The sequence below is a fragment of the Mastigoproctus giganteus genome, chromosome 3, assembly GCF_048544385.1.
Source record: "Mastigoproctus giganteus isolate SK-2022 chromosome 3, ASM4854438v1, whole genome shotgun sequence".
NCBI classification, from domain to species: Eukaryota; Metazoa; Arthropoda; class Arachnida; order Uropygi; family Thelyphonidae; genus Mastigoproctus; species Mastigoproctus giganteus.
In genome coordinates, this window is record NC_143577.1 from 161,262,795 (window position 1) to 161,276,268 (window position 13,474).

The following is a 13,474-nucleotide window of genomic DNA, read 5'->3' on the forward strand; positions in this document are numbered from 1 at the left end:
TTTTACAGCCTTACTTGTGGTTCCAACATGGTCCCTTTCCTGAAATTAACCCTCATACCATTATCTATAAAACTCAAATGTCTTCCTTTATCTTCCAACTAAGGACAGTTATGATCACTTCCTGCTGTTGGTTCCTACACTGTAAGCCATATGATGTCACCTGGTTCGTGGGTAATGGTCAGGTAAACTTTTGTTCCTGAAGCTTAAAGAACATCTCTGAGGCAATAGATATAGCTCCAATGAAGAAGTTAAAGTAGCCATGAAAGATGGTTGGCCTTTCAGGGAAAAGAATTTCTTCACGCCTTTCACATGACAGTTTCCAGAATGTGTAATGACAGTTCTCTATATTCATTTTTGATAGGAGTGGGCCCAGTTGCTTTGAGGTTTTTATGAATTTTTTTTTTAAATCAAAGCACTATATATAGATGCTTATAATTGCCCAGCATTAGAGTAAAATTAGTGTCAAAAACAGAACAAAAAAAAAAAAAAAAAAAAGTAAAATAATTCTATATTATGGTTTTTTAAAAAAAAAAAAAAAAAAACATGCATACTATTAAATTTTTCTTTTTTCTTTATTGTCGAAGAAATTTCCTCTACATCTATTTATTATCACTTAATTCTTCTTCTTGGATTTTTCCATTGTATCAATGGTTATCCTCAACCTAACTTTTTTTTTTTCCCTTCCTTTATATATATATACAGGGTGATTCACTACCAGTGCGACAAACTTGCAGGAGGTGTAGTGGGCACAAAGACAAATCGGAATCACATAGCATTGCAGGGTCCGAAATGCCTTCGTCATACGGTAGAGAACGTTGAACAGGAGGTTACGTGAACAGCAATCCCGATGGAAGTCAGCATTTCTGAACCGGTTCCCGAGGCAGGACGAGTATTCAAACATTGAACTGGCCAACATGCACCTCGTGTATGGATCTGCGGACTGTAACGAGCGCGCCGCTCTGCGCTTGTACCAGGAACGTTTCCCGCACAGGCGCGCTCCTCATCATACGATTTTTGCACATGTGCACAGAAGGTTACGTGAGACTGGTTGTTTCACGAGAGGTACCACGAATCGAGAGCGAACGAAGAGGATGCCAGACAATGAGGAGAATGTCCTACGTCTTGCAGAAGGCAATCCGAGTACGATTACTCAAGCAATAGACCAACAATTGGGTATTTCCCAATCCACTGTATGGAGGATACTGTCAACAAACCAAATGAGTTCATACCATCTGCAACCCATCCAATCATTGGAGCCTGTGGGTTATCCACTGCGGAGGACTTTTGCTACTTGGTTTCTTCAACAGAAACGGTTCGCAAATGCTGACTTCCAGCGGGATCGCTGTTCACGCGACCTCCCGTTAAACATCCTCTACCGCATGATGAAGGCATTTCGGACCCTGCAATGCTATGTGATTCCGATTTGTCTTTGTGCCCCCTACACCTCCTGAAAGTTTGTCGCACTGGTAGTGAATCACCCTGTATTTATATATATATATATTTTTTTTTTTTATTTTGTTCCTCTACTCTTTTCTGTCCTTCCAGTCTCCATCCTTCAATTTCCTCTTTTCCATAGCCCCTCACTCCCTCCATCCATGTGCTTCTAGGCCTTCCTCTCCTTTTCCTTCTAGGGGTTGTCCATTCCATTCCATTCCATTCCATTCCATTGCTTTTTTAGGTAGTCTCTCTTTCCCCATTCTCATAACATGTCCATACCATTCTAACCTTTTTTGTTCTATTTTGTCAATGGTGTTTGAGTGTCCATTGTTTTTCTTATGTCTTCATTCTTAACTCTTTCTAAATAAGATCTTCAGACTGAACTTCTCCAAAAATCCATCCAGAATTATCACTTAATTCAATTTCATTAACTTTTAGATCTAAATTCTGGAGAACTTCAATTTTAATTTGTAGGCAGGATTTGCACCTTTGATTTTCAAAGCAATTTTCATGCTGCCATTAACTTCCAAATAATAGTACACTGTGTCTAATATTAGTTGGAAATTAAGATAAGAGATAGCACAAAGTACCGGACAAATTATTTCAAATGTCTATTAAAAAAAATAGCTATACATTTGCATATGTATAGCTACATACATACTCATTAAAAAGTTAAATGGTATGCTGTTGTTGTTGTTATTTGGTTTTTAGGAGCATTAGCAACTAAGGCCATATTGCTCCGGGATATGCGGTGGTCATTCCCTGACCTTTCCACATCCTCCGTATTTGGTGGTCACAGGCTTAAACCCTGGTCTAATCAAGAAGCGTGTGCTACGCACTGCTGCTCCTGCCCACCTGGCTACGGGGGTGCCTAAATGGTATGCAAAACCTTTTTAAGCAATGAACAAAATGTATCAGGTTAATGTGTCGGGGAGGAAAAGCGAGATATGTCAAAAAATATATATATACAGCAGGCCCCCATTATACCGCGGTTCGCTTTACGCTGATTCGCTATAACGCTGTCATAGATCACTATAACGCTCTTTTACAGATTGCATTTTTGGCATGTTTAACGAAATCGTTTCATTTGATGGAGTCGATAGCTTGAAAATGAATAGCAAAACAGCATTAAAACGTTTCTCACGCAGACTTCAGAAATTTTCCCACGCTCAGTGAAATTTTCTCGCACGCTAATTTAATTGCAGTAGAGTGACTTGTTACGTAGTTCCGAGATCAACATTTTAAAAAATGATCAAGTATATTGCTTGTAATATTTGTGTTATATGCATTTATCCGATGTCTAGTCATCACTTAGTACCGTATTAGACATCGTGCGAAACGGACAGTTTACTCAAACATTGTATCATAATTAATGCAACCAACGCAGTTACATTTTCAAAGAGTTAATAATGGCCGATAAGAATGAAAAAGCAATGACTAAGCACAGTACGAAGACTATAAATGTAAGAAAAAGACTGAATTTGAAAATTAAATTAGACGTTTTGAAGCGAATCGATTCCAGTCAAAGACAAGCGGATGTGTGCCATAATTTAGGATTTGCAAGTTTAACTGTAAGAACAATTATAAAAAAAAAATAAAGAATTAATTTTAGCAGCGGGAAAGATAGCTGTTCCACTGCAAGCAACTAGGGCTAGGCTGGCTATTAGGATTGAAATGGAAAGACTAACTAATTTTATTGAAGATAATATCCAATGCAGAATTCGGTTAAGTTAAATATTATTAAAAAAAGAAAAAAAAAAAAAAAAAAGAAAGATTAGCCAATATCAGGGGTGGGCAACAGCCGGCCCGAGGGGGCCACATCCGGCCCGTGACGATGTTGAATCCGGCCCCCTCGGTAAATGCATAAATATAGAAAATCCATACCTGACTACACTCGCCGTAAACGTTCGGCTTAATTCGGTTCAATCGGGAATCGCGGCCAGTACAACAGTAACCAAGTGATTCTACGCAGCGTCAAAGAGTTATTTCCTAATTATTATTGTAGCATCGATCGAACGAAGTTCCTTTGGGTTTGACTTCTTATTGAAAAAAATAGTATTGGTGCGAGATATTTTATGTTTTATGCCTTTTCTAATTATTACAATTTTTAATTTAATATAATTTATAGCCCATAAAATGAGCCAATTAAAAAAAAAAAGAGAAATTGATGCCGAATGCCGCATTTTCAATGATAATTTGGACATTCAGATATTTTTTTTAAAAATACATTAATAATTTGGTAATTCAAGTAATATAACATTTTTTAGGTTCTGATTTTTTTTTTTATTAAATCGTTCAATCTATTCCGGCCCGCATCATGAGGCGAAAATTTCATTCGGCCCGCATCATGATACGAAAATTTCATTCGGCCCGCTGACGAAAAAAGTTGCCCACCCCTGGCCAACATGATGATCTGAAGAAAACTCACCTAAAAAAAAAAAAAATGCGGAACCATTTAAAACTAGTAAGGGCTGGTTGAATAGATTTAAAATCCAGGGAGAAGCCGCAAGTGCAGATTAAGGAGCAGAAACTTTCAAAAAGAACTTGTTAAATTATTGAAGAGGGGTATTATGTGTTATACTTCTCAACAAGTTTTTAACATAGATGAAGCAGCACTTTTGTGGAAACGAATGCCTAAAAGTAGTTTCATATTGAAAGAAGCAAAAAACATGCCAGGTTTCAAAGCGGCGAAAGATCGGTTGACTTTATTGTTGGGTGGTAGTTTATTTGGAAGAGGGGCCAAAGTTCAACCCAAAATCGACACATTTTTCATTATTAAATTCATCAATTAAATTAAATCAATTTAGATCAATTAAATTCATGATTTTAATTGGAATTTTAAGTTTAATTTTGATACGTAAGTAGTTACCACATAATTATAAGTATGTAATGCAGAATATTTTATATGTACAAATATTTGAATATTAAATATTTTGACCGACATTTGGGCATCTTTTCACTACCGTTTATTATTGATTAGGAAATATCCTATGGGACCGACCGCAACTCACAAATATATATACGTTACCTTATGGGAATGCGGCGCTCGCTTAGCGCTCTGTTTTTACGGAACGAATTATCAGCGTTAAGTGGGGGTCACCTGTATATATACATACATCAAATTAAAGAAAAGTTAATTCTTTACATTAAAGATATCATTACAGATCTCTCTCTTTCTCTCTCTCCTGAATATCCTTTCACAATCAGCAATGTTATGAGGAATTTTTAAAATGCGTAGCATGACACAAGATAATTTTTTATATTTCAAATTTCCTTCTGTACTTGCCAGTTTGCCAAGGACCACTGTAAATCAGCTTTCTTCTTTCATAATAGCTTCTGATAGGTTTCACACCAAAAGTGACAGAACTGATACTGAAAAACATCTCCCCCCCCCACATCTTTAATGATAATGAGATGTACTGGAAACCCGTTCACAAAAAATTAAGTATGAATTTGTTGACCTCTCAATTTGCACTCAATTTATAAGAATATAATTTTTCTGTGGGAACTTGTGCATCATGTCATCACATAAAACTATAATATACTTCTTCAATGATGAACAACAGAGCAGAATTTTTTTTCTTAGACTCTAAGAAAGTAGATATATTTATAAATACGTCAAACTCATCCTTCTTATTTAGTTTGCTTTGGTAATCAATTTCAAAAATGAGAGCAGAAGATTTAACAATTGTATTTATAAAAAAATTTATATATCACATTTTCAACATATTAAAAAGCAGTAACCTTAGTAAACAGACGTAAGGTATGCTAAGGGATATGTTTAGATTTTGAAATGGTGGCACAATATCTAAAAGAAACACGCAAATGCTTTATTAAAGCCAGAAGCAAAACAAATATTTCTTTTTTTTCAAAACTTCATTTGGATCATAGTGGGTTTGTACAAGAGTCAGGGAGCACTGAATCATGTCCAACCTTTTCAAATCTGCTAACTTTGAAAAGTGCTCATATGGCTTTCCTCTTCTTCAAATAGACATCAAAGGATGCCAATATTCCATTAGCCTAGTTACATATTTAACTTAAATAAGCAATGTACAGACATATGTATCAAAATTTTTTGTGTTCAGTGACATGCATCGGTTGAAATTGTTTAAATCTTTTTCCTTTTAACATTTCTTTCTAGGCAATGTAAAATCAAGTATTCATCCAATTTCAGAGGAAATATGCAGCCTCCTTTTCAGCATACAAATTAATCAGATCACAAGGACAGTCTCTTACCACCAAGTGATTAATCTTTTCTTTTAATATCCCCATTACTTCAGTTATAAGGCCAACCATTACATGCCTAACAGCTTTCTAAAAGAATCCCAAGTGTAGAGGTTAGTCAGAAGAAAATGCCAATAGTGTACCTTACAGTCACCTTCCAGCACTGTCACTGAGAGCCAATTGCTTGGAATCATTTGTTTAATGGCACATTTTTCAGAGCCATCACTATGTAGGTATTGTTCTTCATAACTGTATTACAGTGGTATTTTACTTCTGGAAACAAGTCTTCTGAATAATGTACATGCATGATTAGCACACCTGACCTATCATCTTCACTCTGAAATGCTAATCAATTTTTTCATTTCTTCCTATCCACTACATATGAAGAGCTGGCTGTGGTCCTGGGGTAACATACACAGATGAAAATACACACATTGAAACACTGCCACAAAAAGTGCACAACCCATTGTTAACTGCTACTACACTGTTATGTTGACTATAGTAAAACATTTACAATGAAGTTGCAAAGTCTTCTGGCCCTTCAGCTGTCCTGAATATAAATGGACATTTATATTGTTCTTATGCTTGTTTGTTTGCAAATGTCTGATTACATTATTTCCTATCACTTGAAATTAAAAAACCAAATTTACATAAAGTACAGAAAGCCACAGGAAATTTTTTTCCTGGGGGGGGGGGAGAGGAATGGAGAAAAACTCTTAGGACAGCAAGCCAGGATGGTTTAAAAAAATAAAAATAAAAAACTATCATAAATCCAGAGAGAGGGCAGCTATGTCCACAAGTACATTTTTTTCTTTTTAATTATCTCTATTTCTTCAAACATTATGCAATAGCATTACTTTCCAGCATACCCTCATATGCCACACCTAAACCACAAAGTCAATACTGAGTTGCATATAGCGTGATCTCTAGGTAAAACTAATGTTCAATTCCAATAACTGTATGAACTTTAAGATATATTTTAGCTGTAAAATATATCTATCTGTCCAACATTCCTGACATAGCTTTAAATGATTTATATTTTGGCATATTTCTATTTTTTTCAAATAAAGTTCTTTGTAAAATTCTCTTTCACACTTCAAGTAGATAATTTTTCTAGCATACTCTTAAGTGTTAGCTAGTCTTGGACTAATTACCTCCTCCCCTTGAGTACCAAACTCATCCTTAAGTACAGCCAATAATTGCAAATTAAAATATTTTACTCAAATTAATACAGGGTGGTGCAAACAAAAAAAAAAGAAAAGAAAAGAAAAGAAAAAAGAAACTGTTTACATTCAATTTCTTTTTCAATTACCTTTATTTTTGGACCACTCTGTATGTTATTACAGGAAAAGCATGTACTTACCCCCTTACCAGGCCTTGCCCACGTATAGACAATGCCTTCTTGACATGCAGTAACCATACAATCATCCCTGAACACTAAGGCAGTGAGCCTTTCACGTGCAATTTTCTTACAAACATGGGGTTCCAGCATTGGCACGTCATCAAGGCGTGGACAAAGAGAAGTTCCAATTAGCCTGATTGGATCTTCTAGTATTTTGTTCTGGTTGGATTTATTAAGGCTGTTCTTGTCAGTGTTGCGTGAAGCAAGACTGAAGTTCCGTTTATGTTCCTTTTCATGTTTTCTTTCTTTTTCCAAAGTGGCACTCTTACTTCCCACACCTAGACCAGTTAGTAAATTTCCATCCATTACTGGTCCTTCCTTTGGACAACAGTTAGCCTGTGCATGAGTAACATTATTACATTTGCTAAGAGATGTCAGATGGCTTGAAGGACTGTTCAGCAACATACTAGTCCTATTCCTCCCCAATGACTGCTTTATTACATCTTCTGTCAAGTCCCAAAGACACAACTGAGTATCCTGTCCAACCGAACCAAACCTATATGATGTTATATTTAATGATCGACTGTCTGAAAAGGAACTCCTATTGCATGTCACAGTTTGAGGAGGAAGAAGACTTGAACTTGATCTGGAAGTACTTGTAGCTCCTGCTTTGGAGGATTCGTTCACATTACTTGAAGCTAACTGCTGTGTGAGTTCCTCATCACTGCCACTGAAATCAAGTCCATCAAGATCACTATAAGAGGTGGTATAAGCATCAAAAGCTACAACACTTACCCATGATTTATGGCCTTGACCACGGGCAACAACCCTCTTTTCCTGAAATGACCAGACAGTTACCAAGTCATCTTCTCCACCTGTCACAACGTATTTGCCATCAGGGCTCCAACAAACACACAGCAAACCTCCAAAGAAACTCCTCACTCTCCCCAGAAGATCCATTGTGTCATAGTTGAAAACCCTAAGAAAACCATCTTGACTAACAGTTGCAAGATATTTTGAACATGGAGAAAAGGCAAATTCATTTAAAGAACCTTCACCTATAACCCACCTATAAAGAGGATTTTTTGTGCTTTTTGTTTTGCAAGTATAGACAGCAAATCCTTCTCCCTGTTTGAATAACTGATAATGAGGAGGAGTAGTTCCACAGGGTAAATCTTCTTTATATACATACATTTGTCCACTGCTGTGTGATACCAAAAACTGATTTGGAGAGCCAGGAACCCATTTAAGACATGTGACTTTTGTTTTGTCAATTAGCCTCTGAAAAAAAAATAAACAAATAAAAATAAAAAATAATGGTTAAAAATAACATTGTAAAAATAAAAAAATTTAGTTTTAAATTAAGTGTTACAAAGATGTAAAGTAAAATAGTGATAGGGTAACAGCAATTCACTGAATAAAAAGAAAACTTAAGCACAGAACACTTATTGTGGCATAGGGGACTACTGAGAAATGGACAAGTCATTTCCCAATAGTTTTATGGATAAAAATCAATTAAATTAATGTATTAACAAAGCCAGAAAAAAAGCATGACACATTTTGATTAAGGGTTGCCCACACTGAGACGTTATTATTATTTTTATTAGCAATGCCATATAAAACCTTATATTTTAAAATGTGTGTTTTGAGTGGGGGGTGTCAACAGAAAGAGATACAGATTTATTCTCAATATTTCCTGATAGCTCCATTATAAAATTCATCCTTACCAATAAACCGTATATCCCGATTTAAATTAATTTTAGCCAATAAGTTTTTTTGAACATGGAGAAATTTTGGAATAAGCTTATTCCAATAATTGGGTTAATTATTGGAATAAGCTACCTCTGTTAGTAATTGAGGTTAATAAGCATGGAGAAATTCAACAATCAGCTATGTGAGGAGGCACACATGTAGGTAGTTTATTTCAGCATATATATACTTAGTAAAATGTTTATTCATTTTGGGTACATGTTTGGTTAACCTTATTTACAAGGTGTGATCAAGAGCAAAATAACTGAACTTGTATCTTGAAACTGCAGCATCATAGTGAGTTATAACTTATCACAACACATTCAATGAATTATTAAGCATAGTAACAAAACACCAGTTTATCTGTAGTCGATCTAAATTAGGAACAATCAATGTGCTTAATTACATTTTAAAATGAACAGATTTTTATTCATTTTATGAATAAAAAACAGTAAAATCCTATTATGGGAAAAAAAAAAAAAATTCAGAATAGGATTTTACCAAACAAGGAATTTGCATAAAATTTTGTCTCAAACTGGGGTAGAGTACAATAGAAACATGAAATTTAAAATGGTTTTGAATGCCACATGTGGCATTCAAAACCATTTTTAAATTTCTGTGGTCTGCAAAGTTTAAAGAGCACTACTTGTCCACTGAAAATGATCCCACTATCCTTCAACTTCAAAAATCAATGATTCAAAACTGCATGGGATGTATTTACCTCCAGAGAGAGAAACTTGATAGTGACAGCAACAAACATAGAAGTAAGAGGAAGATTGGAATTGGCCTGTACTTAGGTGGGGGGTGGTGTAAGTAATTATTCCTTTGTATAAGGCAATGGTCATGCCACACCATGTATACAGGTCTGAAGGCCTCATTTTAGGAAGGATATAAAGCTGCTGGAACAAGTACAGAGAAGGGCAACAAGATTAGTGAGGGGAACAAAAGGTTGCTCTTACCAAGAAAGGTTAAGGTCTGCAAATTGCAGCATCTGGAGACTAGGCATTTGCGAGGTGATCTGATTGAGGTGTATAAGACCCTGAATGTTTTGAGCAAGCTCAATGCTGATGGGATTCTTCCTCCTGCTCAGATTGCGCACTTGAGGGGGCATAAATTCAAACTGAAGAAAGACAGTTGCAGAATAGATGTGTAGAAATTTACCTTTAGCCAGTGGGTGGGTGCTTGATTGCTGGAATAAACTTCCATCTATTGTGTTGGAAGTTGATAGCTTAAATAAATTCAAGGAAGAACTGGACAAACTTTTGGAGTGAATGGATGTGAGATGATTTTTTTTTTTTTTGGCTGATTAGCAAAGGCACATTATGCAAGAAAGCAAGCTTATATAGCATCAGTCAAAAAAAAAAAAAAAACACCTTATCATTTCACCCATCCACTCACTCCAAATGTTTGTCTAGTTCTGCCCTGAATCTATTTAAGCTATCAACTTCTACAATGACAGATGGAAGTTTGTTCCAGCAGTCAATGATGCTATATAAGCTTGCTTTCTTGCATCATATGCCTCTAATAATGCTAATACTAACTCATGTTTGTGATCAAGAACTACTAACATTGACATTTTACTCTTCATGAAGTTGCTAGTGAAACTGGTATTTCTTATGGAATGAGCCATTCAATTTTAACACAAGATTTGGGAATGTGATGCATTTCAGCAATTTTGTGCCTCACATCCTTACTGATGATCACAGAAGAACAGTGAGTTATCATATGTTAAAACAAAAGGTCAGTCCTCTCAAGGGAAGATTCTTTCTTTTCCAAAGCCCAAAAAAAGCAAGCCAATCAATCAAACAAGATTATACATGTCTGTTTGGGTTTTTTTTTTTTTTTTTTTTTTTTTTTAACTCACAGGCATTATTCATTATTGATTTAAATTATATGGTCAAAGAGTGAACCTGGAATATTATAAAACAGTTTTGGCAACTGGATGATGCTATTTAGGGAAACAGCAGACAAGAATAGGCTTGAGGGAATTGGTGCTTTCCATTCAAGAATTCTTGCAAAGCACTCCATCATTGTGATTCACCATGTCACCGTGATTCCCTCCCCCAAGTTTAAGCTCCCTTTAAAAGTTATAGATTTGCAAAGACTGTAGAAATTAATCAGCACATGACACAGGAACTAATAAATCCAAAAACCTCTGTCAAGAATACTTCCAGAAATAGCAGAAATATTAGAATCTGTGTATACTGTGTCAAGGAAAGAATACTTTAAAGGAGATCCATCCAATAGCCAGTAAACTTCATCATTTCCTATATATTAGTTCAGTCCCTGTATTTTTTGATCATACCATGTCTTTTCATTTTTTTTTTTTAAACCATTGAAAACTCCAGTTATTTTTTAAAATCCAAACAGCCATAGCGTGCACTGTTCAGAATCGGATACATCTACAGAAGAACTTCGATTGTCTGTCACCCTATTTACCACCAGTCTCTGTTAACTGTCACCTAACCCAACTACACCGTAATGCATTCTGATATTGGCACCATGTGTCATTCAGTCTTTGTTTACAGCTCACTGTATACGGTTTTACTTTAACCTCTTGTTTCATATTTTAATTTTTATTTAGTAAACCCACTGAAATGACAGAGAAACGTAGGAGAGTAGTATTGGGATTATCACAAAAAATTGAAATAATCAATCGTCTAAGAAAAGGTGAAAGTGCTACAAGTATAGCAATGGTTTATATGGAATAGGAAGAACAACAGTAAATGATATTATTAGCCATATGATTGGAAGGAAGCCTGAGATTTAGGCTGCACCAGCCAGAAAAATTTTTCAAGTTACCCTGAGAGAGAGAGAGAGAGAGAGAGAGAGAGAGAGAGAGAGAGACAGAAACAGAGAGAGAGAGAGAGAAGAATGATGATATTCAGCTCAGGACCCTGGGTTTGCCAAATCCATACTCATCAGATGTGAGCCCATGGGGTTCATGATGCAGATAAAATTGAAAATCACATATCAAAAATGGAAACTGCTGATGTAATGCAAAAACGTAGCCAAGGAAAAGCCACTGAAATCAATAAAAAAACTAGGCGGAGATCCTTTATTCAAGGCTAGCATCAGATGGTTGGACAAATTTAAGTTTCACCAGTTCTCGATCTGGGGTGAGAAGCTAAATGCAGATAGTGCAACAATTTCTGTTTATCGTGAAAAACTACGGAAGGAAATAGCTAATCAAAGTTTGGTTAAAGACCAAATATACAATTGCAATGAGACTGGCCTCAATGGCTGAACATACAGCACTGGGATATAAGTTGCAAAAAGATTGCATCACTATAATGGTATGTGCTAATGCGAGCAGTAGTCATAATTGCCTTTGGTTGTTATATGGAAACCAAAAAAGCCTAGATCATTTTAAAATATTAATTTATATGCTTTGGCAGTTAAATATTTCTCACAAAACAACGCATGGATGAGCCAAGATATATTTCATGATTGGTTTCATAAAATATTTGTACCATGTGTAAGATCACATTTGGCATCAAAAGGTTTACCACAACATGTAATGCTACTGATGGACAATGCGCCTACTCATCCCATACACGTATGGGATTTAAAAAGTGATGATGGCAAAATATCATGCCACTTTCTGCCAGCAAACAACCTCTGTCATTCAACTGATGGACCAAGGCATGATTGAGAGCATGAAACATCATTATAGCAAAATGTTCATTCAAAAACTTGTTTGGGCAGAAAATAAATTAGATGTGACAGAGTTTAGGAAAAGCTACACTATAAAAGATGCAATTTTCAATGTCACTGATGCCTGGAATGATGTTCCAGTTCAAATTAACCCCCAGGGGCTCACATCTGGTGAGTAATGGGCTTGGCACACCCAGGATCCTGAGCTGGATATCATCATTCTTCTCTTTCTTGATGGTTCCTTTCTACTTCTCTCTCTCTCTCTCTCTCTCTCTCTCTCTCTCTCTCTCTCTCTCTCTCTCTCTCTCTCTCTCTCTCTCTCTCTCTCTCTCTCTCTCTCTGTGTGTGTGTGTGTGCAACTCAGGAATTTTTTTTTTGGCTAGTGCAGCATAAGTCTCAGGCTTCCTTGCACCATATGGCTAATAATAATAATAATAAAGGTGGAATAAGTTGTGGCCAGAAATATATTCAGAAACTATTCCAAAAGTAACTGAAAATTTGCAGTTATGTTCGAATGTTCCTGGTTTTAAAAATATTTAGATGGAGGAAGTAAATGATTGGCTGGAAGAAGCAGATGGTTCGCAAGTGTAGCATCTTTACTTTGCATAAAATTCCTAACATTGCCTCCAAAAAGGCTTGAGGGATAATGAAACAAAAGAAATTGACTGACATTTTTTTTTAGAAAAGAAATTTAATTAGGTAATATTGTTTTCTTTTAATTTTTTTTATTACATTACTAGACAAAATATTTAAAAAAAAAAAAAAAAAGGTATGTATATAGATTTTTTGATTACCCAGTAAAAAATAATAATTAAAGTTTAATTAAATTTCATTAGGTTATGTATGATGTAATGAAATAAACAAGTTAGATTGCCCAGTCTATTGTATGTATAATGTTTTAATGTACATATTCTATTATCCGTCTATTCGATTATCCATCATGGTCTCGGTCCCATACCCTGAGGGACAATCGAAGTTCTACTGTATATATAAACTTTTTCCAGTGTTTTCAGATTCTGAATCAATATTGAAATAATGGCCAATACATTATTGAATGCACTGTAT

The 13,474-nt window shown here is 35.5% G+C and overlaps 1 protein-coding gene across 2 annotated transcripts in view; it reads right to left on the minus strand.

Annotated features, from left to right (window-relative positions):
- LOC150088369 (WD repeat-containing protein 20) overlaps nucleotides 1-13,474 on the minus strand; it is a 329,684-nt gene that overhangs the window by 180,422 nt on the left and 135,788 nt on the right. For both annotated transcript variants that reach the window (XM_090370747.1, XM_090370746.1), the window contains exon 3: nucleotides 7,025-8,284. In XM_090370747.1, coding sequence (XP_090226873.1) covers nucleotides 7,025-8,284 — 1,260 coding nt within the window. The remainder of the gene's footprint in view (nucleotides 1-7,024; nucleotides 8,285-13,474) is intronic.